This window comes from Embiotoca jacksoni, unplaced genomic scaffold, assembly GCF_022577435.1.
Source record: "Embiotoca jacksoni isolate LCO1_2020_lvr unplaced genomic scaffold, fEmbJac1.0.p SCAF_10, whole genome shotgun sequence".
In the NCBI taxonomy this organism is placed as follows: domain Eukaryota; kingdom Metazoa; phylum Chordata; class Actinopteri; family Embiotocidae; genus Embiotoca; species Embiotoca jacksoni.
This window is the reverse complement of record NW_027185230.1, coordinates 2,734,458-2,762,065: the sequence shown is the minus strand read 5'-3', so window position 1 is coordinate 2,762,065 and position 27,608 is coordinate 2,734,458. Positions and strand designations below refer to the sequence as shown.

The window sequence follows — 27,608 nt, the reverse complement described above, 5'->3', positions numbered from 1 at the left end:
TTCACTGCTAGTGGAAGTAACCTGGACTATAGCTGAAAACAGCATGTCAATGAGAAAGCATAAAACAACTTCATAATCTCTTCAGCAACTCGTTATGATACCTCGTCTTCCTCACTGGGCATCAGCACCCAACCTGAGCCGTTTCCATTTGAGCAGCTTTTAATAAGGGAAAAACTGGTTCTTATTGAAGACCATCAGCTTCAGTATGATAGAAGTTCATGTCATGAACTTGCACCTGATAATAAAAATAATGATTTGGAATGACGTTTTTTTATATTATTATTATTATTATTATTATGAGGTAACCTAATGAGGGAAAGACCACTGAAAACCTTTTGAAGGATACAACAGAAGCCAGCGCTGCAGAGGATCTGCCACTGGAGTGCAGTGCTTCCCTCTGAACTGGATAATTACTGTCTTCACGTTTTCCTCTTCGGGGGCCCCCAGGATCAGTTTCAAATGGCCGAAATCAGCGCTGACATGGTGTCTTCCCGAAGTGCCTCCTGCTCTGGTTTCAAGCTGCTCAAACATCCAGGTCACACTGAGTCACAAGCTTGATGGATGACGGTGCCGCAAGGATAACTTGACACTTGTAGAAACTTTTCATTTGACAGGAAACACTTCAAACAAACAGATGTGTTAGAGCAGGGCACTTGAGGACGCGTACAGATTTCAAACAGGAGGTCTTCATAGGAGCCAATCAAACGCATCACTCTACAACATTTCAACTGAATTGTCAGTTGTTGTTTTTTCCCCCCAATCGTCTATTTAAATCTATTTCATGAAAGACGAGCTCAGCCTCTTCTCACCGCAGCTCCTTTTTTCTCTGACCTGATCTGAGCGTCTTCACACTGCGACCGTCAAGCGGAGCTCAGAGGAATTTCCAATGAGACGGAGAACTGCTGGCAATTTCCTGAGAGCCTCGACGCCTCTGGTCTGAGTTCACTCACCAAGTGCGCACTGAGCTTCTGCTGCAGAAGACTTGAGCCTCGTCCAAAAATAATGGTTGCGGGGCTTTGACAGCTGCTGAGAGTGACGCAGTGGTTGGGGGAGGGGCGGGGGGTCATTTTTGTATTTCTTTATATTTAAATGTCCTCAGCAGATGAAGTTTGCCAGTTATATGGAATTGTAAAATGTCAAAACTTGAATTATTTCTGCCTGCTCTCAGGACTTCCATTTTGATCAGGTAGGCGTGAGATTTCTTTGCTTCCCTCATATTAAACTGAATGCTGTGTTTCAGCCAGCTGATCAAACACTGATTACTCTGCAGTCCGAACCTGTGAATGGCTTTTCATCATTTCGTAGGCAAAATGGTTATTTTAATAAATATAATAGAATCAAAGCTGAAATTTAAGATTAGTCGAAGATAAGGCATTTCAGCGTGGACAAAAGTTGGGATCAGTTCCCCTTAAAAAGGTCTTCACATTTTGAATTTAGAGCAAAATGACATCGTTTACTTGCAAAATTAAAAAAAAAAAAACAAAGTCAACAAATGGCTTCATTCAGTTAATCTTTAATGGCAAAATGTTTATCAATTTCTCCAATGTAGTGGGAAAGAGAAAATCAAAGCAAATGCATCATTACATCGATAACTAATGTTAGACCATCAGAGTCTGAGGGAAATGTCTTTCCACACCTCCCGTCTCTATTCACGTCAGGCCCTGCCATCAACAATAGGGGGTTTTCTGTTCACACTCTTCAACGCGATTCGTTTCAAACTCCATTCCCGCTCTCTGCGTTCACAATCTTTCTTCAACGCCAGGGAAAAACAAAAAACACACACAAATAATTCAAAACAAACGACACAGGAAGGAACAGATGCTGCTCGTGCGAACGCAGGCAGAAACATGGAGGCCGCACGACAGAAGAGTTTAGTACCTGTGGCTGAGATGAGACCAAAGACAGCACTCTGAAAGGGTTGTTGTTTGTTGTTAATTCATCTGTCATACAAAGTTATAAAAACAAAATCAGCACGTCTAAGTCGTATGTGCTGCAAATCATTTCTTGAAGAGGAAAATTTGTCTTGAATTATGTCCTCTGTGGCTGACGTTGTTTTCTTTTGTTTCCTTCCTATTTGTTGTCTGTTCTTTTCTCACGCTGTGAAATTTGACACTGAAATACATTTTTGAAAAGGGAACAAGGCAAAGTCAATATTTGTTGTGGTTGTGCAGTAATGTTTGACTTTGTCATAAAAGGGAAAAAACACACACACACACACACACACACACACACACACACACACACACACACGCGCGTCGCCAAGTGCGTCGTTCCGTGTGGAAACCCGTACGTCTGTCAACAAAACAGCCTCAACAAGCGGGGAAGAGGAAGGAAAACTGGAAAGGTGATGAGTTCTTTCACTCCCGGATGTCTGAAAACACCTGCTGCAGGTGGACTGCAGGACAAATCCATGTTGCACAAGTTCAGACGTCCCTCCACACGAGACATCTCGGAAATATTTCATTCCGCGTCCCGCAAGGAAAACCTCGAGAGACGTCGTCGCGTTCAGCGAGCTGCGAGCTCAGACACAATCTGACCACAGTCCGGCCTCAGAGCGCCAGTGAGGCCGACGTTTTCCAGCCACGCTGCGTGAAAACACGGCCGCGCTCGACATTTGAGCCAAAGCGTCACTTTAGCGGCGTCACCCGCGGAAGGGAGACGAATATAGAAGCGAGGACGGCCGCACGGACACCGGAGTCACGTCTCTTCATCTGCAGCTTCCAGCTTGTTCTCTGGAGGTTTTGGTGAACATGGAGTGTCAGAAAACCATGCTGGTTATACCGGATCTATACCGGATGGGGTTTTTTCCTCAATGATACAGGCTCTAAAAGAAAAGTTCATTATCTTGGAAGATTAATCTCCTCATATATAAATTTTTTCCGTGATTATTTCGTCTACTTTTAAAATAAAATCATTCAAAATATCCTTAAAATAAATATCCATAACTTTATATCTCATATCAAAATCTCGTGGTTTTTTTTTTTTGTACCTTTCGGGACCGAAATCTTTCTGATTACTTCAAACACGCACTAACGTGAAACTATCAGCGCAGCATGACGGTACGTGCAGCCTGATCTGGAGTCAAAGTGAGCAGGAACTGAGCGGCTGTGTTGAAGACGAACCAGGAGACTCACCAGAAGGACGACATGGACATGGACATGGACACGGACACACACACACACACGCAGTTTGGACAGACGACTGAACCTTTTCTGGACCGTGTAGAGCCGTTAAGACCCAACCACAAAATACTATTAGTGTACACACTGAACGGAGCACACTGCCTGCCTGTACAGCTCACAGCTACACCCTGCTTTCCACTTATTGTCGTTGCATTCAGGTGCCTAACTGAATAGTTGAATTTATTTTATTTATTTTTTTAAATCACAGAAAAAATAAAAACTAGTCACATAAATCCATCTTGTGGCAGACAGAGCCAGAGACTCCCCTCAGTGCAATTCATAAACGCTTGTGGTTTGGGTTGGCCACAATGGTAACTCCTTTCATCGCTACAAGTTCTCTATAAACCACCGCTGTTGCAAAATCAATAAAAAAAAAAAAAAAAAAGAAGATATTAATCTAAAGAAAGCGAACAAAATGGCTACTTAAAAAAAAAAAAAAAAAAAAAAAGGCATGATCACATTTTCGGTCTGCGTAGCCGACTCTGAATTTTGGTCGGGACCCTTTTCGAGATCGAGTGTTGGGCTACTCGCACAGGTGGCACAATCTGTGGTCAAAACAGTCCTCCCTTGTTGTCAGGTCATCCAAAGGGCACTGAAACAGCAGGTGGAGGAGAAGAGTTTGGTTTGATGCTGCAACCCTCCCTGAAAACCCACCCGGTATGAACACTTGTACCCAACTGTAGGGGAAAAGGGAAATATGACCTTATTCATTCTGGAAAAGCTTATTCATATGAAGTGAGGGGTATGAGGGGTATGGGGGGTATGGGGGGTATGAGTGGTATGGGGGGTATGGGGAGGTGGGGAGGTGGGATCTACAGACAGTCAGAGAACAGCCAAACAAGAAAAAAGAAAAGAAAAGAAGGGGGGGGTGCATTTCTCCTGAGAACAAGTCATATCTCAGGGTTGAGGGGGCTGCCCGGGGGGTGGGGGGGGGGCAGTCTTCTCACGACAGCAAAACTTCCTCCGACAACTCGTGGCCACTCCTCAGGCACTTTTCTTGGGTTTCAGGTTCAGAAGGAGCCGGCGGGCGGCGTGGTCAACTTCTTCCCGATGTAGACTCTAGGAGGGCAAACGAGCAGGTCGCAGATCAGCGTCTCACTCTGCAGCAACACTCTCCTAGCCGCGACGGTTTATCAGCGAGATATCCTCCACGGCTTAATCTGCGATCTGAGGCCAGGAGTCGCGTTTAGTTGATGACGTTCTCGTCAATATTCCGTCTTCACCTTTCAAATGGACTCCTTAAAAACCCCAAACTACGAGGACATGGAGCCACCACAACGAGCTGCACACGATCAGGTTGAAAACTATAGAGTGAAAGTTGAGCGTACCTTTTTTTTTTATACGCAGATGGAACCTGCAGCACTGCAGCAACACACCCGATGTTAATCGTATTGTTTCCATCTCAGTCCTTCCTGCTGTGACTAGTCACAAAAGCGGCACGTTTCATCCGAAATTTTTGAATATTTGTCAACGAAATGACAAACAGTAGGTGTGCACGACTGTTAATGTGAATAACAGTCGGGCACAGCGTCACAGGAAACCGCTGGTTGAAGCAATTCTCCGGGTGGGTGCCATAAAAGCCTTGTACAAAGAAAGAATTAAAAGAGTGCCAGTGTTCATCAGCCGACACTACATCACTCTGTCACTATTTATTCACCAGGTCCGTTTCCACTGTACTTTTTTTTTTTTTTTTTTTAAACACACAAACTGTTCCACTTCACCAAACCATAAAAACATGCTGTAATATTTACTATTGTCTGGAATCATTTCCTGTGTTTCAATACATCAAAATCAAAAATGGGCATAAAACCAGGTGGGTGGAAACATACTTACTGTCTGCAGTGATGAGGCCTTTTTCACAGCAGACGTTAATGACCTCTAACATTTCGGATGGCTCTATTCCATTAGGTGTTCCTTTACTTGCCAGCAGTTACAACATGCCACAGACCCATCCTTCTTTTGAATTTGAGTTTCTCATATTTTTTTTTTATTGCTTCGTTTGAGGACAAGTCGTACTTGAATTTTTCAGGCATTTGTAAGTATTTTTTCCTTTGAAACCTCAGGAATCATTTTAATTTGCTTTTGTAATTCACAGTCAGCATTATAGGTTTTAACAGCAGGAAAATGTATTTTGAAAATTTAGCAATGATCAAAATAAACATAAAATGCCATAAAAAAACGTTTCCTAATAAACATCTTTGTGTATGACGGTTCCAACCCTGTGAGAAGTCAATAGTGACGTATTATGTAACCACAGAAAACCCAGAATAGCTGACAGGGATGTTGTTATTCTGACATGTTTGTTAATGACAGCCATTGCGTACCTCATCACGTCTGAGCCAACATGGCTGCATATTATCCGACGGAGGAGCTAAGATTATTGCAGCGTATGATATCAGGAACTCCTGGGAGCGTCGGGGCTCACTATGAGCCAGCAGGTGTGAAGCCTTTCAGTCAGCAGCTGCTTCCCAGTTTAGTCAGACAGACATGAAGGAAGAGACACAGCTGACTTGTGTTTTGCGGCTGTAGAGCTCCCCCTGCTGGGGCTTATGTAGAAATGTTGAAAACTATTATTAAATATAACGCAAATAAATGTTTAATGAAACTGGATTTGGACTGCTGGTAGGGAAAAGAAAAATCGGCTTTCACTGTGAACACCCAAACTAATATCAGTGGTAAATTCTGGGTTATCTAGTCTGAGGTAGCTGAAAGACCTTTAAATGGACAGTTTTGTAATGATTTTCCACCTTGACAAGAACATATTTCTGGGATCAAGAAACATTATCTGTAATATTTTGGCATGAATAGAGAAATTTGCTGTCGACCACAGCGTTCGTTACAGTGTTTAAGCCTTCGAAAAAATCCCCACTGATCATGAACCAGTCAAACAACCTGGAGATCAGTTCAGTACATCTACTCTGTGTTTCTGTGGACATGCAGTGGGACGGTGCCTGGACAGGTGATGTGTGGCGTTCGAGTCTTACCCCAGCCCCAGAGCGAGGATGTGTGATAGTAGCAGCGAGGGGATGAAGACTTTGAGGAAGTCGGCGGAGAAGATGCCTCCTTTCTTCATGGCCCCGGTCTTCCTCATGCTGAGCGTTACGGAGCGTCGAGGGTGACGGAAATGAAATTCCCTGCACAAACCGCACTCACTTTAGAGACAGTACAGTTGACTCGCAGTTTACGTTGATTTATTTGAGGCGGTCGGCCACAATATCAACATTGATCGCCGCATATTGATTTTCTATTTTTTTTTTTACTATTTAAAATGGGTGAAGTCCTATTTAAATGTGGAGCTGCACTGAGCCTCTCCTTGCTGTGCTCCCACTGTCTCTCATAAACACTTTGACAACAGGGCTGTCTTGTAATTTTCCCCTCCCCTCCATGCAAACTCAGAATCACAACATGATCATATACAGGAGGAACAATTGTTGTTGGCTGCTCCCCCCCCCCAGAGAAGAATCAATCAAACAGAATCAATCCTGAATAAATCAATACTTGGCATCATGAACACCTTTCATCACGTACAAATTTGCCTGAAACTGATCTGTTCCAGTTAAGTCTATCCATATTCTTAACATGACTCTCTTTGTGGAGGACATTACAGACCGTTTTGTTTAACATTGATTGATTGTGCCTCCCTCCACACACTCCATCTATTTCTGTGCACAACACTGCACACCCGTCAATAAAGATAAGAATGTGTCCAAACATCTCAGTTTCAAGTATTTATGGAGGAAAAATGTCAAATATTCTGTGTTTAAAGCTGAAAATTGGATTATATTCTTTGTTTGATAAAACCTTCTGCATTTGGACAAAACAGTACATCACAGAAACATTTGATGTCATCAAGTGTAAAAATCTAAAATTGGACGATATAATCTTGTTTATAACATAAAAAAGTTTCATTTTGCAGATGACTCGACCTCCGCGTCTTCCAGAGCTCTCAGCATCAGAGTTTAAACTCTGGCAGCTGGCTTGACATTTGTGCTTGAGACCGACTTTGTTGCCGTAGTAACTGTCCACTTTCTCTGAGCAAACAAGTGTGTTCAGTTGCCATGGACACAGGAGGTTATTGTTTACTGAGTTGAAACGTACTTGGGGGGAATGTTTTCCGGTCGACTGGACCAGTCAGCAACCCAATCTGCGTCCTTCATCAGGATGTCCATGTCCCTCTCCTTGTCCAAGACGTCCTCTTCAGACTAAAGACCACAAACGGATATAAAGCAAACTTAGCCTGCAGGCTTTAGGACTGTTCTGTCAGGACAAACAAGGCACGTTCTCATTATCTGTGCATAATAACGCCTGTTGTCCACCTCGGACACAAAGACTCATTCTTAGTCAAATACACAAGTAAGATGAATATTGACAAAATAAATAATTATTGGCAAAAGAACAAGATATCCACACTGGATGTGGCAGTCATCTCCATGGAAACTAAAGGCAGGCAGCGGTTGTCATTTTCATGTACACAAACCACTTCAGAGCCAGTGGTTGAGGCTGCCATGGCAACAGACTGATGGAGAACCTGAGAGCTCTTACTTGGCTGTCTCTTCTGCCGGAAACGTCCACGTCGAAGATGATCTGTCCGTCGTCCTGGGGAGTGTGAGGCCGCGGGGGGCTGCGGAGTAAAACGGAGACAAATCGCACGCCACATTCTCACGTGAACAACTTTTTATTGTGAGAAATGTTTGTTTCAGACTGACAAGACGCTGGATCGCAGGACACCTCAAAGATCAACAACCACAAACCACAAAGGATATCGAACTAAAGGTAACTATAGCAACAGTGCTTTGGGTCCAGGCTCTGTTACCAGCTAATGAACTACCACAAAAACTTACTGACAGCTTGAATACAGCTCGTCATTTTGCCCTTCGCACGTAGTCATGGTATCAGTGATAAAACACATCGATGTGCCCTGATGTAGAAAATAACAAGACTCAACAGAGAAAACCTTCCCCTCCCCTCCATGTCAGATATTTTCACATGCCAGGTCTTTGACTTGATCATTCAATTGTTTTACTGGAAAAGAATAGCAAATAGAAAAATGGAAAATGACTTATGTCCCACTAAGAAATTAAGCAGGCAACTATTTTTCATTTGTTGACATTTACAAAAGAAATAATGACTTTGTAAGAATAAACAAATAATTAAAATCATGCGGCTCTAACATTGATAGTAACATTGTAATACTGCTTGCAAATGTTGAGTTAAATGGTTTCCTTGTCCTTTAACAGTGAGTCCTGCGGCTCCTGAACTCTGACCTCTGATGAAATGCGTGCTGAAGTGTGTCTTGGAGGAATGAGTGAAGAAAACATTTTCTGAATTAACTCTTGTTCGTTCTAAAAGTGTTCAGACAGTGTCATGTTGATGTTGATATTCCTGCTTATGCCTGAGCAGCTGGCTGATACAATGTTCGTGGCTCAACGACTTGCGAAACCTCCTCAGGTGACTCGCTGACAGCTGACTGCCCAGCATACTGATAAGGTCTGCCTCGAGGATTACATGCCAGCACATGATGTGGCTGGAAGTTGAAGGGTCAGGATTTTTCGAGCATGCTCCATAAAATGTGAGCCAAGTTGTGAAAGAAGATGTCATTTTATTTTCAGAAGCCGACTCGACTCCGAAGAAGAAGCTGTCAACTCCGAGTCAGAGCTGACTCAACATGACAAGAAGCCACTCTTCACAAGTTTGAGTTTTCAACAGGAATGGAAAGAAAGAGGAAAGTTTTTAGAAGCTAAGTAACAAATATTAAAGACCTTGTATGAAAAGGTTTTTTTATGTTGCTTTACTCCCCAATGAGATCTTGATTCTTCTGCGGATTCAGGCTAAAAGCAATTTTCTGAAGAGATTTTTTTTATTTTTTATCTCCATTTAAACAACTCCAATAATACATATTGGTCTTATTCTCTCAAAAATAGCTGAGATAAGAAGGTAAATGATATATTGGAAGAAAATAAGCTGATACTTACACAGCAGGTTGCAAATGGTAATGCTGGATTTTTGTAATAATGTCTGAAAGCAATAAGCTCTCGTGTCCAGGTTCAGAACTGAGAGTTACATTTTTAGAGAACAGAGTTGGGTCATTGTGAGTACTGCTAACAAACAGGGACAATAAGACATTATCTAGAGCTTCCCAGTTATCCTGGAACTTCTGTTTATTTTCTAAATCAAATCCGGGGTGATATTTAAGTCATTTGGTTTTGGTTTTAGCGTTAAAAATCAGCTGTGGCCTCTGAAGTATGCAGCTCCAAACTGAGGGGAAGTTAAGAGGAATGTCGGACAAGAACCGAATCCACCATGTGACTAAATCATCCACAACTATAAATACAGGCTTTTATGTTTCCCAGAACTCATGACATTCTCCAACTTTTCAATCGTGGTGTAAATCCCTGTGTCCTCATCTGCAGTCAGTGACAAGCAGATGTGGTTACATTGCAACCTTTTGACACAGGCCAGCTTTATTTTCTGAGCTGTAGTGTTTATGTTAAAGATGTTTTTTTGTTGTTGTTTTTTTTAGTTTCTATAATATACATAATATATAAAAAATTTAAAAAAAAAAAATCGAATTATTCAGACAAAGGCAGCAGATCCTGAGATGTTTTGAATGTCTGCATCAAACTAACTTCTAAGTATTCTTAACGCTACCTGTCGCAGGAGGAGTTGCTGCGGCTCGACTCATGCTGGGCGTCCAACAGGATCTTCTCCATGTCTCCGTTGTGGATTGAGGATGAGGAGGGGACATGCTCCAGGCCCCCCACCATGGCTTCCTCTTCCTCCACCTGCGGGAGGGGCAGCAGGGCCGGGACCAGGTCACCCGGGGGGGACGACTGGGCTTGATGAGCTCTGTTCATCTCCAACTCCACCCAGGAGCCTGTGGCAGGAAACAGACAAACAGCATTCCTTCACTCCCTTCATTCTTCGATTGGTGAAAAAGTTTACGGCTTCATTTTAAACATCAATTTGGTGAGGCTAGGGAGATGACAGGTATTTTTGCAACATGTGGAGCATATGGTCATAAATTAAAAAAAAAACTGATTGTGAAACCACAAAAGAGTTTCAAATCCAGTGGGAATTATTTTCATCCTAGTTCCACCTCTATATTACTATATAGTATTTTTGTTCATCTTTTACTAATTTACTTCCAGAAATATTCAGCGCGGTTAATTCCTGGATCTTCTATTTTTCTTGTGAATTAAAACTGAAACAACAAAACTTTTTTTCTCGGTACAGAACCATTAGGTTATATTGAAATCGACTGCTAAATATTTGGCACAGCAGCCAATTAGTCTACAAAGTTTATAAATGAGCATGTTACGACCTAAAGATGAGATTACATTAAGTTTCGAAATAGTTTGCTCAAAGGATTTCTCAGCTCACACAGATATAAGTATTCGTGGTGTCCTGATAAGACGCAGCCAGTGTAACGTTGGGTCAATAAACCAACATCCTGTTCAGAGTGAAATCCAAGAGGCATCACAAACTCCTTTAGATCATTTTTTTCAAACCCCGTGTAATTTTCCAATAATGTTTCAACAGTATCTATATCAACGTTATGTTTTTGTATGGAAGTTCTAACATCAATTGAATATTTCAAATAAATATTTGTTAAGTTATAAAGCCAAATGTAACTTTGTTTGCTTTGCACTCCTTTTTCCTAAACTGGGAAGCGACAACAAGGCTGCAGACTGAGACTGTGATGAAAGGGCAGTAAATACTTGCCTGTGTGTGTGCTATTGTTTCTTGTAGACCTCGACTGTGATATATGACGCTCTCCTTGTTTGTACGTGAGCTCTGGCATTGACGGGATGCTTGATAGGCACGGCGTGTCAGAGTTGAGTTACAAACATAGAGGGGCAGGTTAACCGGGACCAATATTTGGAGAAGGGAGGGGTTCTCTCCCTAATATCCATCGTCACGCAGCTTCGCAACACTGCCTGCTAATAAATAGAGAATGGCTTCCTGAGCAGGTCACAGTTCCATGAAAGCACATGTGAACATGGTGTTTACGTACTGTTATGGGACTCGGTTTCACAGGCAACCGGCCAGTCCTACCCACCACCCAATCGCTGCACCCCTCCCCCCTAAACAGGCCTCGACTCAGCACACGCACTCATCCTGCGGATTACACGGTGGACTGCGAGCCGAGCTGCTGTTGACATCCCATTGTCTCCGCTTGGCGGACTAAAACCACGTTGCCATGGCGCTGATGCTTCCGAACATTCTGGCCACAGAACCGCGATCAGGTGTTGGACGGGTTCAGAGAAGGGAGACACGACGCCACGTCCTCAGACTGGACCAAGGCTGCCTCTCGCCTGAAGACTCCAGGTATTAGAAAAAAAAATGTCAACTATGTGAGAGCCCCAGGGAACAAACAAAAATAACACAAGAGAGCACGCTGCTGGCCTCTCAGTCTGATAAGTGCAAGGTCTTCTTTTCCCTGAAGATATGTCTCAGCATGAACTACTACTACAGTCTACAGGGCACCAACATCTGCTGTCACTTTCAGAAGTTCAGTTACTCTTGCTGAATCAGATGTAATCACGAGCACCAGGTTTATCAGACTAACACAGAAGAAAGTTCATCAAAAATGGTGTGAGGTTGATGTAGTAGCGGAGGATTAAAAAGAAATATTCCCTCCTTCTGAAATGTTTACAGGCTCCAGACAGACATTCTTCACACAACACGTATACAAACGTTGGCCTGTTCTAACACAAACAGAATTAGCCGTCTAATAAAAGCACCACTTGTTGCTTTCCACCTCATAACAGGGAAATGATAGGACCTAACGTGGTTTTAAATGTATGACAAATGACAGCTGTGAACCAGGGTGGAAACTTTTTTTTTTTTTTTAACCATCCAAAAGCCAAAAGCTGTCACTTTTCTAGTCATTTCAACTATCCGCCACTTGCTGTCTGATCCAGATGAGTGGCTGGAAAGTTTAGTTTGCTGCCCAGACTATTGCTTTGAGCTAACCAGTCTCCATGCCCCATGCTCCTGCACTGCTGCGTGCTGTAACACCCCCCCCCCCCCCCCCCACCACCACCACCACCACCTAACTCATGTCCAAAACGTCTGTCCCCTTGTCGCTGTGGCTGTAAATAGCATGCCAAGTCACGGCCGCCCAAAGTGTTGTAAAACTTAAACCACAGCAGCTCTGGAGGCTGGATCCTGACTCAAGGGAGCAGTGAAATAAAGCAGTGCGAGCCAAGGTCTTACGTGCAGCCTGTCGTGTTGCAGCGATTGAATACTGAGGTGGTACATTTCCACATCTATAAATGACGCCGTCAAGGCACTGTGTAAAAATACCGTTTGACAACTGCTGGACGAGCTAGGACTCAATTCATTTTATTTTTTATTTTTTTAATTTTTTATCATGAATGCTGGTTTTCTTATATACACTAAAAAAAAAAATCTACGGGTCAGTATACTGCTGTTTATCAAGAGTCCACTGATTGCGACGTAACTAAATGTACGTGTAAACTGTCAAAATATCATTGCCTCTATTTTTGTCATTTCTGACTTCTTCCATCCAGCCTTGTTGACAAAGCTTAAACCCACCTACGTGAATCGCTGATTGGTTTACTTGCCTGTCAGTCAAGCCTACAGTGACGTCATCGGTCCAATCACTGCCAATAAACACGCGGAACATACCGTCGGAGCTCCTCCCCCTTCAATGAAGCTTCTCGGTGTGGAAAAAAAAAAAAAAAGATAAAACGGCCTTTATTGATTTAAAAGGACAATAAACGTATTAAAAAAAAAAAATAAAACACGCAACCGCGAAGTCAAGACACGTTTTGGGAGAGAAAACTCACCGCCAAGGCTGTTCGACCGAAGCATTTAGGGAGCGTTTCGCTTACCGTTCAGCCCGGAGTCTCCGTTGTTTGTAGAAGTGTGAGCAGCGTCGGACATCGTCGTGTCTGGTGAGCAGGGTGCTTTGCATAAATAATAATAATAATAATAATTAAAAAAAAAGCTCAAGTCAGTGCAAAACGCGCACCACTTTATCTGCACTCATTCAGACGGCGGACCCGTTTTTTTTTGTTGTTTGTTCCAGAGAGAGCGGGCCGAGCTGAGCGGCCAGAGCCCCGCCGCCGTTTGTTTACGTGTTGAAGCTGGTCTGGAGAGCCGCGGTGGAAGTCGCGAGCTTTCACACCTTCTCGGAGCTGGGTGATGACGTCACACCCTCCCTCGATAACAGAAGAGGGGAGGGGGGGGGTTGAATTACGTAACGAGCCGGGAAAAAAACAAACAAACACACACACACACACACGGGACATTACGTGCATTGAACTATTCGCACCGATCGAAAGTATAAATTCGTAGAGTAAGATATCGAGAGATTGGGAGTTTGCTGAAGGCGTGCGAGACCCCACGTACACAGCCACGTGGGCCCAAATCCAATTTTCACCAACCAGACACCCCATCAGCTGATTGAAATACCCCCCCCCCCCCCCCAATCAGGTCCAGTATTGCCAAATGCAATTTTTTAATGCGTTTTTTTTTTTTTATTGGTCGGGGAACCTCGTTGTGAATGAGTGCATTGCGGTTTTAACACACGTGCCTCTTCTCTAGCTGAAGGTGTTTATAACCTGGAAGTTTTCTAGTGTAAACAAGGATCTTCTATGATATCCAATAATCTGCTGTTTGATCATGACGATGAATGAGGCTTCAACACGTGGCATAAAGCCAGTTCAGTGCCGACTAGATCCCATCAACAATCAGGCAATCACAGGGATGCAAAAAGTAGTTCCTTTATTTTTTTTTTTCCCACTGTCATAGATTAAAATTGAAGTTATGCATTACTAGAGGCATCAATATAATCTGAACTGTCCACATTGTAAATACGGTGGGGACATCACGTGCTGCGGTTCTTTGTGCAGCTTATTGTACCATCACATACAGTAGCAGTAATGTCTGCAGTAGTTCAAACAAACACTTTAAGTGACTTAATGCCTCAAATAATGTTTTCTTTTAAATTGCAGTCTTACAACACAGACATCCAAGTACTTTAGTAGGTGCAGCAAGAGAGTCCAGTGTCAAATCAAAGGTTTTCCCCATTGTGAAGTACTACTGTGGTACACCATGGGAAGACAATACTTAAGATCACTCAAAAAGATATGTTTAAGGTCCAGCTTCATTTCACAAAATAGGACGGAACAAATCTGGTGACGTTTTAACTTTTTCCTCTTTTTTTTTTAATATAAATATGACAATCATAATAATTATCTTTGAATAGGCTATCTCTTATACCTGACTATTGTTGAACACAAAACAAAAGGAGGAAGAGGAACCAATGCACAAAGATGGGAGCCAATCTGAGAAACAAAAAACAAAAAAATCTCTTCTGGCCTGATTGGCCACCCAGAGCCTGAGGCACAGCGACAGCGAGCAGGACAACACCTTACTGGACCGGACCTGTGAAAACACACTGCACTTCTCTCAGTCAACGGAGGCAACCGTTGAGCTGCTGCTGTCCAGTATGAGCAGCAAGTGTGTGTGTGAAGAAAACTGTGAGCATACTTGTGTGACTGGTGAGTTTGCATGGTTTTAATGGAGCATGGGAGATGTGATGAGACTTAAAGAACAGACAGTATAACGGATGAATTAATAAAAGGTGTATACACACACAAAAAAGGTCAAATTTTTCTTAGAAAAATAAACACTACAATGGCACAATAAGGGGGACATACTAAATAAGTGATTCTCATTTTCTACCACAGAGCCATTTTTTTGGGGGGGGGAGGGGAGGGGGGGAGTTATAAAAATAAGTGTCTGTACTCAGAATTTTAAGGAACTTAAACTGGTTTACCCACATTAGAAAAGAAAAGGGCAGGTGGGCTGGCAAAATAAACATGACGAAGGAAAAATAATTGGCACAACATCACTTAAACAACAAGGCAGGTAACACTCTGCCACAAACAGACTGATGATGGGCAAGAGCAAGTCTTCCTCTGTCCACATCTACAACAAGTGGCAAAGTCTGGTCACCCAGTAGCGACGGACAGGGATGCTGGTTGTCGACGTTCCCACGGATCACCCTGGATGAGGTTGCGAGGTGGTACGCGCGACATCACCTGCGCCAGATCTCACACGCGCTCAGCCCGAAGTTAATTTACTTTATCCTGGAATATGTAGAGGTTGTTGGTCGTCGCCACTGCGATGATGTTGTCCTGGGGATGCCAGGCCGTGTGCAGGATCTTCTTGTTGAAGTCCAAACTATCCACGCTGATTTCATCCTTCTTGCGTTTGCCGCTGGCACACACCTTGCGGGGCTTTAGCACCTGCAGGGGTTTGCTGTTTTCACGGGACGCCTCCAACGTTACATCCCGCCGGTGGCCGCGGTCAAACATCCGGAAGAAGTTGTTGTATGAGCCAGTCATCACCACACTGCCGGGGACGGGACACTGTGTTAGCTTTCAACACAATCAATCTAAGAAAAATGTCACTAAACCAGAGTAGAGGGGTTAAACTTTATGACCCACTGTTATGCAGGTAATAATAATAAATCATCATAAATAAGGCCTGGTATTTCAGGAATTTCTTCACCAAAATGACAAACATTTCTCAAGTAAATCCTATTTGACTGATTACAAGACCGATTTAAATGCTTAGAATTTCTTCAAATGTTTTTGGCAGTTAGTACTTTGAAATTGTATTATTCTTTGAAATTACAGTTATGAAAAAGCTCCTCGACAAACTAATCCGACAGCAACAACATGGACAACAAACACGGTGCTACTTCAGTCTTTTCCATGCGGTGTTATTTTATCTGCCCCGTGCACGTACCTGTCATTGCCATTCCAGCAGCACTCAAACTTGTCAAAGATGCAGTCATTCTCATAGAGCGAGCACAGCTTGCTCCTCAGATACTCGTGAACCTGGAATGAATGAATGAAATTAGGCAGGTGTGAGAGGGCGACCAAAAGACCGAATTCAACTGTACAAACATCTTTGTTACTCCTGCAGATTTGGAATCAACAATTTAAAAAAAAAATAGATTAAATAAAAAATTAAAAAAAAGGTATGTCATTGTTCCACTTATCATCATCTGAAAGCTTAACTCAATGGAGCAAACCTTCCTACACAAAATCCAGTGCAGACCAAAATGATATATTTAGGGCGTCCTCTAGTGGCCACTGAGTGAAATGACCAGGAATGACTCAAAAAGGGTGTGGCCACACAAACAAAACACCAGTCTCTGCATTTTCCATGTATTTAGAGTTGTTATTCATCAACATTAAACCAACACAGAATCACAATGAAAAGTACTAATATTAAATGCACACTGCAGATTAATTTAAAGGTAAAACGAAAATAACATGAAATGAAGCGCTCCATTGACAGTGTGAACACAATTATCACATGGACAACAGGCTGAGATAAATACAGTGATGTTATGGTTTAGAAAAAGGTTCAATTGAAATGCTGTAATGTACAAAGCCAATAATAAACTTGCCTCTATATTAGTGTAGTAAAACAAACATTGTCTGTGCTGTGGAGCAATATAGTGACAGGAAGTGGCCAGTGGCTGATCCTGATGTCAAAATTTCACAAACAAGAAATTCTTAAACCACAAAGTTACAGCGTAAACAAGAGCTGCCATTAAAACTGTTGAACTCTACCTGCTGCTTTAAACTTGATGGGGTCTGTGGTAAGAGGGTGTTCATGATAAGTCATTCATAACGTGTATATAACTGTAGTGCAATCTTGACACCACACATTGATGCTGTGCATGTGTGTGTCAGTCTCACCTGATAGGTCTCCACTGGCCTACTTTCCATGTTCAGGTCCCAAATCTTCACAGACAAGTAGTCTCTGGTCATCATGTAGCGTCCGTTGTGGCTGAACTTCACATCCGAGATGGAGGATATGATCTCAGAGAAGAAGGAGCGGTTACTGGGATCCTCCGGCTCCTCAAACACTGGCCGAGAGAAAGCAGAACGATGCAAGCAAATGAATACAAGTGTTGACCCGCAGTATTCTCCACAGCTTTGAGGAGCGAGATCGAATGTAATTCAGTGACAATCGGAGTGCTCGACATCATAAATAAAGTGCATAATCTTCCTCACAAATAATTAACTACAGCGCAGGATTGGGACATTTTGTGGCACAATATTTCATTGCTACACAGACATCAAAGATAGGAAATTTAGAACAAATAAGTTTGAGTAAAATAAACAGACTGAAAACTAATGTGAAGAGAAAAGAATGATGATTAAAAACAAGCACAGTGGGCACTCACACTTGGAGTGCTTGTCGCATAGTGCTGAAGCCCTCATGTCACACAGACGGATGGTTCCTTTGCTGCTGCTGTAGACGAAGGTGTTACACTGATGAGGATGGAACTCTGCTGCCGTGATCACCTCTGTTAGCTCCTCCATGTTGGCCGGTTTAATGTCAACAATGTCTGAGGAGCACGCGGTTAAGGAGGGACACATCTTTCATAGCCTGACAAATCATCACAAGTTCCTTTGGCTAGAGTCAAATTGGGTGATGATAAAAAAAATACATTTAAAAAAACCCACTATAATAAACACTCCATGCAGGGAAATTGTTTTGTAACAGTTGTTCAAGACAGAAGAGAAGTTGTAAACAGCAGAAAGAGAGATGTTATCACAATGGGTTGCTGGGTGAGCGGGTGGGAAAACTCTGCAAAATCTCCCTGAGAGGGCAGAACGGACGTAGCCCCACTAACAGTTGAATTTCTGGGTTGCAGAAACATTCCCTCAAGGCTGTGCACCAGGGTGGCACCACCGAAGCAGCAAGCCCTCCGAGGTTCATTTCCAAGCAACCAAACCCTCAGAGTTTCTCCCACAGGATTGTCCTTGTGAAAACACACAACTCCACAGTCACGGAAGACCCCTCCATTCCTCACTAGTGCTTCGAGCTCATCCATCCCACCATCTAGCAATCTCATGTTGCCAATATCTCCTCCTCTCCATCAGTCCCTGTTGTTGCTTCATTCCTTCTCTACATCAGTGTGTCCTCCACCAGATTTCTGTAAGGACGCCCAAAGTTGTTGTTCTGGTCAGCACGCTGGCCAGTTTTAGCCTGATCAGCTGGTCCATGGTGTAAACAACACCAGAGTGGGGTTGCTGGGCAACAGTGGTGTCATTCCATGAAGAAGTAATAACATGGTGAAAGAAAAAAATAAAAAAAAATAACTAGAAGACACCCAACGAGGGTGTCCAGAGATGGAAGAGCTCAATGAAGTCACTGGCAATAATTTAAGAAAGTAGGACAAAAAGAAAGTTTAAAATGTTCCAAGAATTAGAAAAATGAGCTGGAGCAACTGTATCAGAAGATCCCCTGAATAGAGCAGTGACGCAAAAAAAACAAAAAACCAATCGGATTTATTTCCCACTCCTTTGTCTTGTGTGAGAGCGTCCTCGTGTCCCCAACTTTGTTCATAAGTCTAAATTCTTCCCGGTCCTTTTCCAATCAGGTTAGACACTCAAAACCACCCTGTCAGAGTCACATCTCTGATCCAAGTCTTAAACAATACTTATGCTCCCGCCCGACGTCGCTCGCTTGTCACAATGATCTCATATTTTTCATATATATATATATAAAACACATAACTCATTCAAATGGAGTGTCATGATCAGGCATACAAACGTGCCACACGTGTGCTGAAGGATACTGAAGCTGCGGTCAGTGATCTCGAGGTGCCAGAGGTTGATGCGGAGGTCGTCTGCAGATAGGTAGGTCTCATTGTCACTGTTGACTGAGATTGAGTTGATGTGGTAGGTGTGAGCATTGGCGAACACCCTCCGTGGACTGGCTTCCACCATGAGGTCCATAGGTATTAAAACTGGTACCTGAGGAAAAAAAACAAGACAATCTCAAAGTTACAATAAAGCAGGAATAACTTCTGGAGCTCTGAAATCTCCTCGTGGTACGTTTCATGTTCGCGACGGAGCCCTTCACAGACTATTTATCCGAGCACGTAGCAAGTGTTTCAGGCAGTGTTCTATGTAATACATCAGCTGGGTAAAATAGGGCGCAATAACACCCGGTCTATTACACCATGCCGTTCAGTCACTTCCTCATAATATGCTAGTGTGTGCAACAGATTTGCTTCTTTTTAATCAATACAAGCCAAAGGTACGCGGTCCTGACAGGAAAACAAACATTAGCTCAGACAAAAGCTGTACAAGCACAGATGTGCAGTGATCACCACCTTTAGTAACAGGAAAGGAAGCCAAACCAGTAGCGCTTAACACCCCCAATTTCTTGTGATTTTGCATCCAAGGTTGTTAGAAGGAGGCCCAGTCTGATCCCACCCCCACAGGTTATGTTTGATTGAAGGACTGACCCGCAGTGACGTGATAGTGTTGGGGTCTTTGTAGCGTCCATCCTCCTCTTTCAGATTATAGCCCTCTGGTCTCTTGTCCCGTTCACTGATTTTCCACAATTTAATTGTCTTATCTGTGTGAAAACAAAACAAAAAACACGTCTAAACAGCAGCACCAACTCTTTAAAAAACAAAAAAAGGACAAATGTGCACTCTTGACATCCATTGAAGGTGATCACACTACCTGAATGTGTCACTCAGTTTACTGGCATCAAACAATATGATGAGAGTTTAAAGATAGATTAAATATTGACTATTGTTGCATCAAATTTGTCATATTTGTACTCATTTTAAATCTCTGGTATTTAATGTTTTAAGATTTCATTAATGTCTTTTGGTATTAATAGAAAAAACAATTAGTGAATTTCGTCAAGCAGTTGGTTTTCAGCACAGACTTTAGTTGAGCTCTACATGAATTGCTCTCACACACAGTGTCATAAAGTGTAATACAGGATATGATGGTCAGGCTGGATAACGATTTTGTGACAGCCAACAGAAAAGACTGCTCATTATTATTCTAATTTACAAGAAGACACGAAGGATTTGTGCAACGCTTTAAGGGAAACATTACATTTTCTCAAATATTAATGCCAGTTCTGCGACTGTGAATTGTGATGGGGTAATGATTAATGTATTTGTTTAAATGTTATTATCTTTATTTAAAATTAAAGTCACCAAAGACATGGTCAACAAATAACAGGCCATGCACTTAATTAAAATGAATAATTTACCGTTAGTTGACAAGAGGAACTGAGCAGCGTTCTTCTGAGGAAGCCAGCGAATCTTGTTGATCTTCTCTTCTATTTCCAAACTCTTCAAGTAGTCAAACTCAGGCTCATGGCTCTGGAAAGTGCTGTAAACATTGTACTCGCTCCGGAACTGAGGCTGATTCTTATTCTGTTGGGAACCAAGGGAAATTTCACATTAAGATGAAACGTTCATTTGTTCCCTATTTGATCAATTTCATTCCAAACAAACAATGGCATCTTCTGAATAACAACTGACAACTTACTTTGACTAAGAAATATAGCTGGCATGAGAATAAAGTATATCACTAGTTCAAATTTAGAACTCGTAGTCCTGAGTTTTTTTGATTACACAACATTTCCAAAAATAAAATCATCTGTTTTTAAAACTTGGTGTAACTTCAGAGAGTTCATGGGGTGACCTTTTCCAAAATGGATAGTGTGTGGGAATATGCAGCTGTACCTCTATTTCCTGCTGGAAAATGACTACACGCCCACCCTTGTCTCCAGTGGCTAGCAGCTCCCCTGTGTGGTTAAACTCAACTGTGGATATAATGTCCGCTGCAAACGAACAAACAAACAAATAAATAAACAAACAAACAAAAATGACAGACATTTAAACTCACATTTGCCATTATGGTATTTAGAAATTGGTGCATTGACATAGAAAAACCTCATTCCAATATGGAGTACATTGAGGAACCACTCAGTTAATCCCAAACCCTGGATTTAGCTCCCTGTGAATCAGAGAGCAGGAGATGGACGAGTGTGTCGGCTGGAGATGCAGAAAGATGTCGGAGCGTGTAGAGCAGACGGAAAATGATCAGTAACCTAATTTTTCCCCTTTTCTCTCCCTCTTACTCAGACAGCGTTGCACATTTCCCCCAGCAGCAACATCCTGTTGTATAAACTGAAGCACACTCGCATATACATACACACTTGCTTAACCCCTTGGTGTCCACTGGAGCAGAAAGATGCTCCAGAAAGTTGCAGCGAGTGGTCTTTGTGTGCGTTGTACTGCCTGAGGACCAAAGTAGGAGCTAATACAGCAGAAGCTAGAAGCTAGGCTACTTGAAAAGACAACACTTACAGACGTATGCGATCGTTTTGGGCAGATTACATAGTGTGTTCACTTTTGAAGTGAAGAGAAGAAAATACACACTGCCTTGTAACTATTCTATTAAAATGTAAAAGTCTGGTCACCTGACTTGTTGCAAAATCTTAGAACGTCATTAACTCGTAACTTGTACAGCAAGTCAGGAGCGGTCATAAGAAATTGTCGGCTTGTTAAAATTCCAGAGACTGATAAATTCTCTAACTGTGCGGTGACACAAAACAACCATGGACTCCTCTAAGCAACTGGCTGAGGATCTGAATATGAAGCTAACTAATGCTTACAAAGCAAGGGGCGGTTACAAAAAGATATACAAACACTTAGAGGTTGCAACTTCCACTGTCAATGAAAAAAACAAAAAAAAAACAGCAGTCAGGGTAAACTGGGAAAGTCAAGATCTGCAAGGGCAAGAAAATGTACAAACAAAACTGCATGTCTTCTGGGAACAGTTTCCGAGATCCAGATGTGACCGCAAAAGAAGTGCAGAAACATGCAGCCGGCACCAGAGCGTTGGTGCAACATTCAAACGTGCAGCACTGTTGCATTGTCTGCATGGGCGAGTGATCAGGAGGAAACATTACCTGCTACCTCCTCACAAAGTCAACAGCTGAGGTGTGACTTGCAACATCCGGATGGTGCAGAATGGCTTTGTAAACCCGTGCTGTGTTCAGGTGGTGCCAAATCAACCTTTTTGTGAACACTGTACCAATAGAGGTAAGAATGGATTTGACCACATCAGCAATTTCTGGTTGAAAACATTTTACACCTCTGATGGAAACCAAAGGTGGAGAGAACAACACAATAGCCAGAGTAAAGCAACGACCTGCACTAGTGAAACGCATTAGCTGTTAAAGGCTAATGGAAGTCACCATCTATTTATATGTGGATGCATAAATCAGGTACAATGAGAAATGCAGGGCGTGGATAATGTACCATTTTCCTGTCAGTCCACTGATGGAACGTATTAAAGGGCTGAAACATGCCAGACTGCTGCAGAGTATCATGAACAGTGTCGCCTTACAGTGAAGCACGCTGTCATTCTTTAGATTCCTGATATATGGCCATGCTTGGTGTGTTTGCAACAGACTACACACAAAGAGTCCTGTGGTACCGTTTCTTTCACTTATTTTGGGACAGAAATCTTAAGACATAAATAATTAAGCTACAATACCTGAGGATTTAGATTGCAGGCTCAATAACACATCGGATGAACAACAATTAAGAGACATTTTATATTGTTGTATACATATTCTCTCAAAGGTACATCAGGCATTAGTAAACTATTCAGCATGTGCTGGGGTTTAGCCACCAGCAATAATCTGGCCAGGGAAAAAAACTAAAAAACAAAGCATTTGCGTCCCGGCTTCGGGACAGCAGGGAGACACTTTGGACAGCTCCAGCAGAAATGTAGAAAGTTGTCTGTCTCCACTGAGTTGCCAATTTCTCTGACAGAGATACAACAAAGAGGTATTTCTGTTATGTAGTGTATAAATCAGAAGGACTAAAACAGCTAAATACTATACAATTCAACAGCACCACAAACTACACCCTCCTAAATGGACAAAGACACGATAACCTTGATGAAGGCAGGATTTATTGCAGAGCCGGTGTTTTATGCTGCAACAGTTTTAGCTGAATGTTCCTAATAAACTATAAAGTCAGTGTAATACAATTTAACATTCTCAGCAAAGCACTGCATTGCGCTGGCCATTCATGTGCCTGAGCACATGTTGTAGGTAAAATACCTTGTTCCACAGCGTTGTGTTGATCCTACCATTTACCTTGCAATCACTAAGAGAGAAGGAACATTTCCTGCTGCCGTTATAACTCTCAAAAAAATCTTGTCTGACACGAGTAAAACCTACCGTGCAGTATCTGATAAGGATTGACAGTCATGGATATATCCATTCAGTATCTGAGCTTTTGTGCATCACCAGCCATCTGGCCGTCTGAAGAATCTTTTGCCAGATTTCTCTGTAGTACGACACCTGCATCACGAGCGACCGAGACCAGAGTGCACGGCTCAGCTCTGGGACTGCACCGTGCATCGCCATGTTCGTCCTCAAAACTGCTCAGTGTTGCTGCTTTTTCCTTTTCTGTTCCTCTCCGAAATACTCAAAACCTGCTCTGACAACAAAGTGCTGTAAAATGTCCAGATTTTGCCGTTTGATTGATCCAAACAAAGACATAGTGAGTCACCAACCTCCGTGCCGGACAAGGCTACACTTTCTGCAACGACTACAGCCTTCCAGGAGCTCACCAATGGAAAGCTATTAATGTGAAGCAACAACAGCATGAAACATTTGGTTTGTATGCGCACAATAATACGTCGAATACAGCCTTGGTTTCAGGACACATATTGCTGTCTGATCAAAGCAATGAAGAGAACAGTTCACAAACAAGGACAACTGCAGAATTATGTTATACAGGAGGAGAAAGATTTCGAGAATTTTAACAAATGTTTTAAGGGAGCAGCATGATGACTGCAAAACGGTGAGCCGTTAAAAATGTGTTCAACAACGTAGCTCAGCTGTGGGAGTGACAGTTAATGTTGAGCAATTACACTATTGTTGTCCGGCAGGGAATGTGCAGTTGAAATGTGGAGCACCAAGACTTGTCACTGCCACGGCTCGGCTAAATTGTGGTATATCTAGCCGGTGGAATCGGGAAAAAAAAAAATCAGAAAGACGTTCAGCTGCGGTCTGCTCACCTGCAAGCTGTGAAGTATTACTCAATATACCAACATTTGTCCGAGCCAAGCTTGAAGCTTACAGATCATGTTTGTCAGAGCTCATACCTTCAGCTACGTCATCATCAATGGCTCCTTTCACCTGAGAGAAGCACCACTGCATGTCACCTCCAGGTCCTGTACAAAATAGAAAAACAAAAATGTATATTCAAGTACATTTCTGGCTGGCTACAAGTTTAAGAGATTATAACGTCAAGATTTTAAGTCAGAGATCAACTTAAACGGCAACGTTTTTTTTGTCGATGAAGAAAGCGCCTGAGGAATAATTAACTGCATGCTGTAGTCTGTCAGAACAAGGGACAGCAAGGAATAATTATTGTATTAATATGATGTTGAAACAACAGAGAGATGGCAAACCGGTTTCAAAAATGTGTGCAGTCATAATTCAGCATTTATCCTCTCACTGGTTCAGTGAGCCTAGCCACACGTTATATTTCTCTCCATACTAACACCAACATATAGATATTACTGTTCCCAAGGTGATACCCGCAAGACCGGCTATATTATGGGGACATCAAGAAGCCAACAACGGTTGGCCACTCTTATGAAATACACGCAATTTACATGTCAAAGATCATCAGCATTCAATGAGTGTAAAGATAAATATCTCAGACGCGGAGCTGTGGATTTCTCACCGAGATAAAGAGTCAGGTGCAAATCAAGTTCATAAACACAGACGAACGCAGTCTTGAAATATGCAGGTTTTTTTTGTTTTTTTTTAAAGGCTGACCACCTGTTAACAGCAGGAGATGCTTTCATCCCAGGCTCCTACGTGAAAAATACATCAACAAGAAAACACACGCTGCTTTATAACCCTCATCACTCGCCTCAACAGGTTCGGCGTCAAAACGGAGCTCATTGCACAACGAAGCCACTTTAATTCCGCATATTGTCACATGCAATCGCTTCTGTTACGGCCCAGAGAAAACCTGTCTGATGTGTCCATAAACTGTCCACACACACTGGAGCCGCTCTGCAAAACAATCAAGGATATCCATGAGTCACACTTGGTTTCGTCATATTCAGAAATGAATCATGGTTTAAAACAAAAAGCCAGAACAGGGTTGGTACTGCTCGGGGAAATTATATAATGCCGACACCTTTTGCAAGAGGAAATGCCCCCCCCACACACCAAAAAATAAAAATAAATAAAAAGCAAACAGGTGTTTTAATGTACAAATCATCTCACCAATCAGTTCCTGTGAGGAGATGATGTGTTATGACTGTGTCTCCAGACCGGTCACTTTCCCCGCCCAAATGCACCAAATGCATTTACTAAAATAAAAAAAAAAATTAAAGAAAAGACACCGGTGTCCCCTTATTTAGTGAGACGACAGCCTCGTTCAGTTCAAATCAATCGGCCACCAGGAGATAAAGGTTCAGTGTTGAAGGACTCGATGATTATCTCCAAGTGTGAATGAATGAAACGACGCGTCGGCCTGAATCCTGACTGTCCGGGTCGTGATAGACAGTAGAGACAGTGGACACAGTGGACACAGGCTGCAGCAGGCCTTGGACCGCTAAGCCTGCATGTGGGCAATGTCAAAGTTTGCGCTACCGTGAGCTAGCCCGGCTCGTTTAGAGGAGATCTGAAATCCTGCGCCTCGTTTTCACCTCCAGTTTGATCCGTGCACGTTTTGTTCAGAGGACCAGATCGGCTGAAGTCGGTGTTTTTTTTATGAAGAGACTTCTTCGTGCACGAAGTCGTGAATCGGCCGTAAACTTAAAAGTGTCACGGATCGCTGCGTGCGCGGTTAGCGTGCAAAAAAAAACATGGTCCCGGGCCGGTGGACCGGTGGACAGACCAGCGTTTCGGCAGCAGCAGCAGCAGCAGCAGCCTAACCAACCAACCAAGCAGCTGTCTGTCTGTCTGTCTGTCTGTCTCCAGCCGGTCAAACAGGCCAGATGGGCGCTGACACCCGGAGTTTGACGGCTAGCTTAGCGTTAGCAGCAAGCTAGCTGCCGTTAGCTTCAACAACTCTCGTGCTGCGGTCGAGAAACGTCTCCGACGGGAAGAAGAACGAGACACGAGAGACACGAGAGACACGAGAGAGGAGAGGACGGCCTTGTTCGGTGTGCTGTGTTCAGACTGAGTTACCTGCCATGATGAGACAGACAGTGGAGCCTCAAGTTGGTCACGATCCTGCGTCCCACTCCCACGCGCCGATTCGTGGGATCTCAACTTTTTTTTTTCTTCCGCTCAGTTTCCGCAAAACCTGGACGTCAAGTCAGACGTTTAATTAATGAATGAATGAATTAATACTCTCCCTTTTTTTTTTTTGTTGTTAGTTTGGTTGTATTTCCCGCTCCTCTGAGGTTTTCCTCTCCGTCTTCACCGCCGGCTTCTTCGCATCCCACAAGTCACCTCTTCCCCACCCAGCTCGAGCCTCTTCCGCACGTGAACCAAAAAAAAAAAAAAAAAAAAAGCTTTTTATAATGCGCGCGCACACTGCAAAAAAAAAGAAAAAAAAAGGGGGGGGGAGGGTGGGGGGGAGCTGCGCAGAGGCACGCGCGCACACACGTGAACGGGACGTTAAGCGAGTGATGGAGAAGAGCGTCAGACCGTCCTGTAGGGAGGGAGGTAGTTACTTTATTAATCCCCGAGGGGGGGATTTTTTTTTCTCGCTACAGCAGCAGACAGAAGCAATAAGATAATAATAGAAATAATAGAATAGAATAGAATAGAATAATAGAAAAGCAATAAAATAGCAGTAAATAGCAGTAAAAAATAAAAATATAAAATGCACAGTATATACAGTACATTATATATATATTATATACAAACAAACCAAGAACACAGTCAACAGTGTTATTGTTATGTGATGGATTTTGCCAGAGGTGAGTTATTGTACAGTCTTGATTTTGATTTTGATTTTATACACTTTATTAATCCCCGAGGGGAAATTTCTTCACTACAGCAGGGGGGCTCTCAGGGGTGAGATGCTGCAGCAGGCTGCCACTAGCGCGGCGCCAGGTAACCTGACCTGAGGTGCATGTTTTTGGATGATGGGAGGAAGCCGGAGAACCCGGAGAGAACCCACGCAAGCACAGGGAGAACATGCAAACTCCGCACAGAAAGGCCCAGGACCGGATTCGAACCCGGAACCTTTTTTGCTGTGAGGTGACAGTGCTATTGCAGTGGGCAGGAATGATCTCCTGTATCAGGAATGATCTCCTGTATCAGGAATGATCTCCTGTATCTGTCCTTGTGACAGCGGAGCTGGAGGAGTCTTTTGGAGGAAGTGCTCCTCTGTCCCTGCAGCAGGTGGTGGAGAGGGTGGTCAGGATTATCCAATATGGACAATAGTTTGTTCAGCGTCCTCCTCTCCACCACCTTTTCCAGACTGTCCAGTTTGTAGCCGATGATGGAGCCGGCCTTCTTAACCAGGAATGTAAACTAAGTTCATTTAATTATGAAGGTAGCGACCACGCTGATTAAAGTTTGAGGTGAGTATTT

General features: G+C 42.9%; 2 protein-coding genes across 3 annotated transcripts; both read right to left on the bottom strand.

The window, feature by feature from the left end:
• Nucleotides 1-1,497: 1,497 nt before the first annotated feature.
• Nucleotides 1,498-13,328, bottom strand: bnip3lb (BCL2 interacting protein 3 like b). Of its 2 annotated transcripts, XM_069161813.1 has the most exons (7): nucleotides 13,043-13,328; nucleotides 12,773-12,864; nucleotides 9,831-10,056; nucleotides 7,725-7,803; nucleotides 7,281-7,384; nucleotides 6,167-6,316; nucleotides 1,498-4,241 (listed from the first exon to the last, which is right to left on the bottom strand). In XM_069161813.1, the coding sequence occupies exons 3-7, from the start codon at nucleotides 10,034-10,036 to the stop codon at nucleotides 4,193-4,195; spliced, it is 588 nt and encodes a 195-aa protein (XP_069017914.1). In that variant the 5' UTR covers nucleotides 10,037-10,056; nucleotides 12,773-12,864; nucleotides 13,043-13,328; the 3' UTR covers nucleotides 1,498-4,192. The 2 variants fall into 2 exon arrangements, with proteins under 2 accessions (XP_069017914.1, XP_069017905.1); XM_069161804.1 differs by lacking the exon at nucleotides 12,773-12,864.
• Nucleotides 13,329-13,920: 592 nt separating this feature from the next.
• On the bottom strand, nucleotides 13,921-26,543 carry ppp2r2ab (protein phosphatase 2, regulatory subunit B, alpha b). The gene is made up of 10 exons (XM_069161793.1): nucleotides 26,250-26,543; nucleotides 24,200-24,268; nucleotides 20,752-20,849; nucleotides 20,274-20,439; nucleotides 19,504-19,616; nucleotides 18,829-19,006; nucleotides 17,428-17,592; nucleotides 16,937-17,106; nucleotides 15,972-16,063; nucleotides 13,921-15,572 (listed from the first exon to the last, which is right to left on the bottom strand). The coding sequence occupies exons 1-10, from the start codon at nucleotides 26,254-26,256 to the stop codon at nucleotides 15,293-15,295; spliced, it is 1,338 nt and encodes a 445-aa protein (XP_069017894.1). The 5' UTR covers nucleotides 26,257-26,543; the 3' UTR covers nucleotides 13,921-15,292.
• Between the last annotated feature and the right edge of the window lie 1,065 nt (nucleotides 26,544-27,608).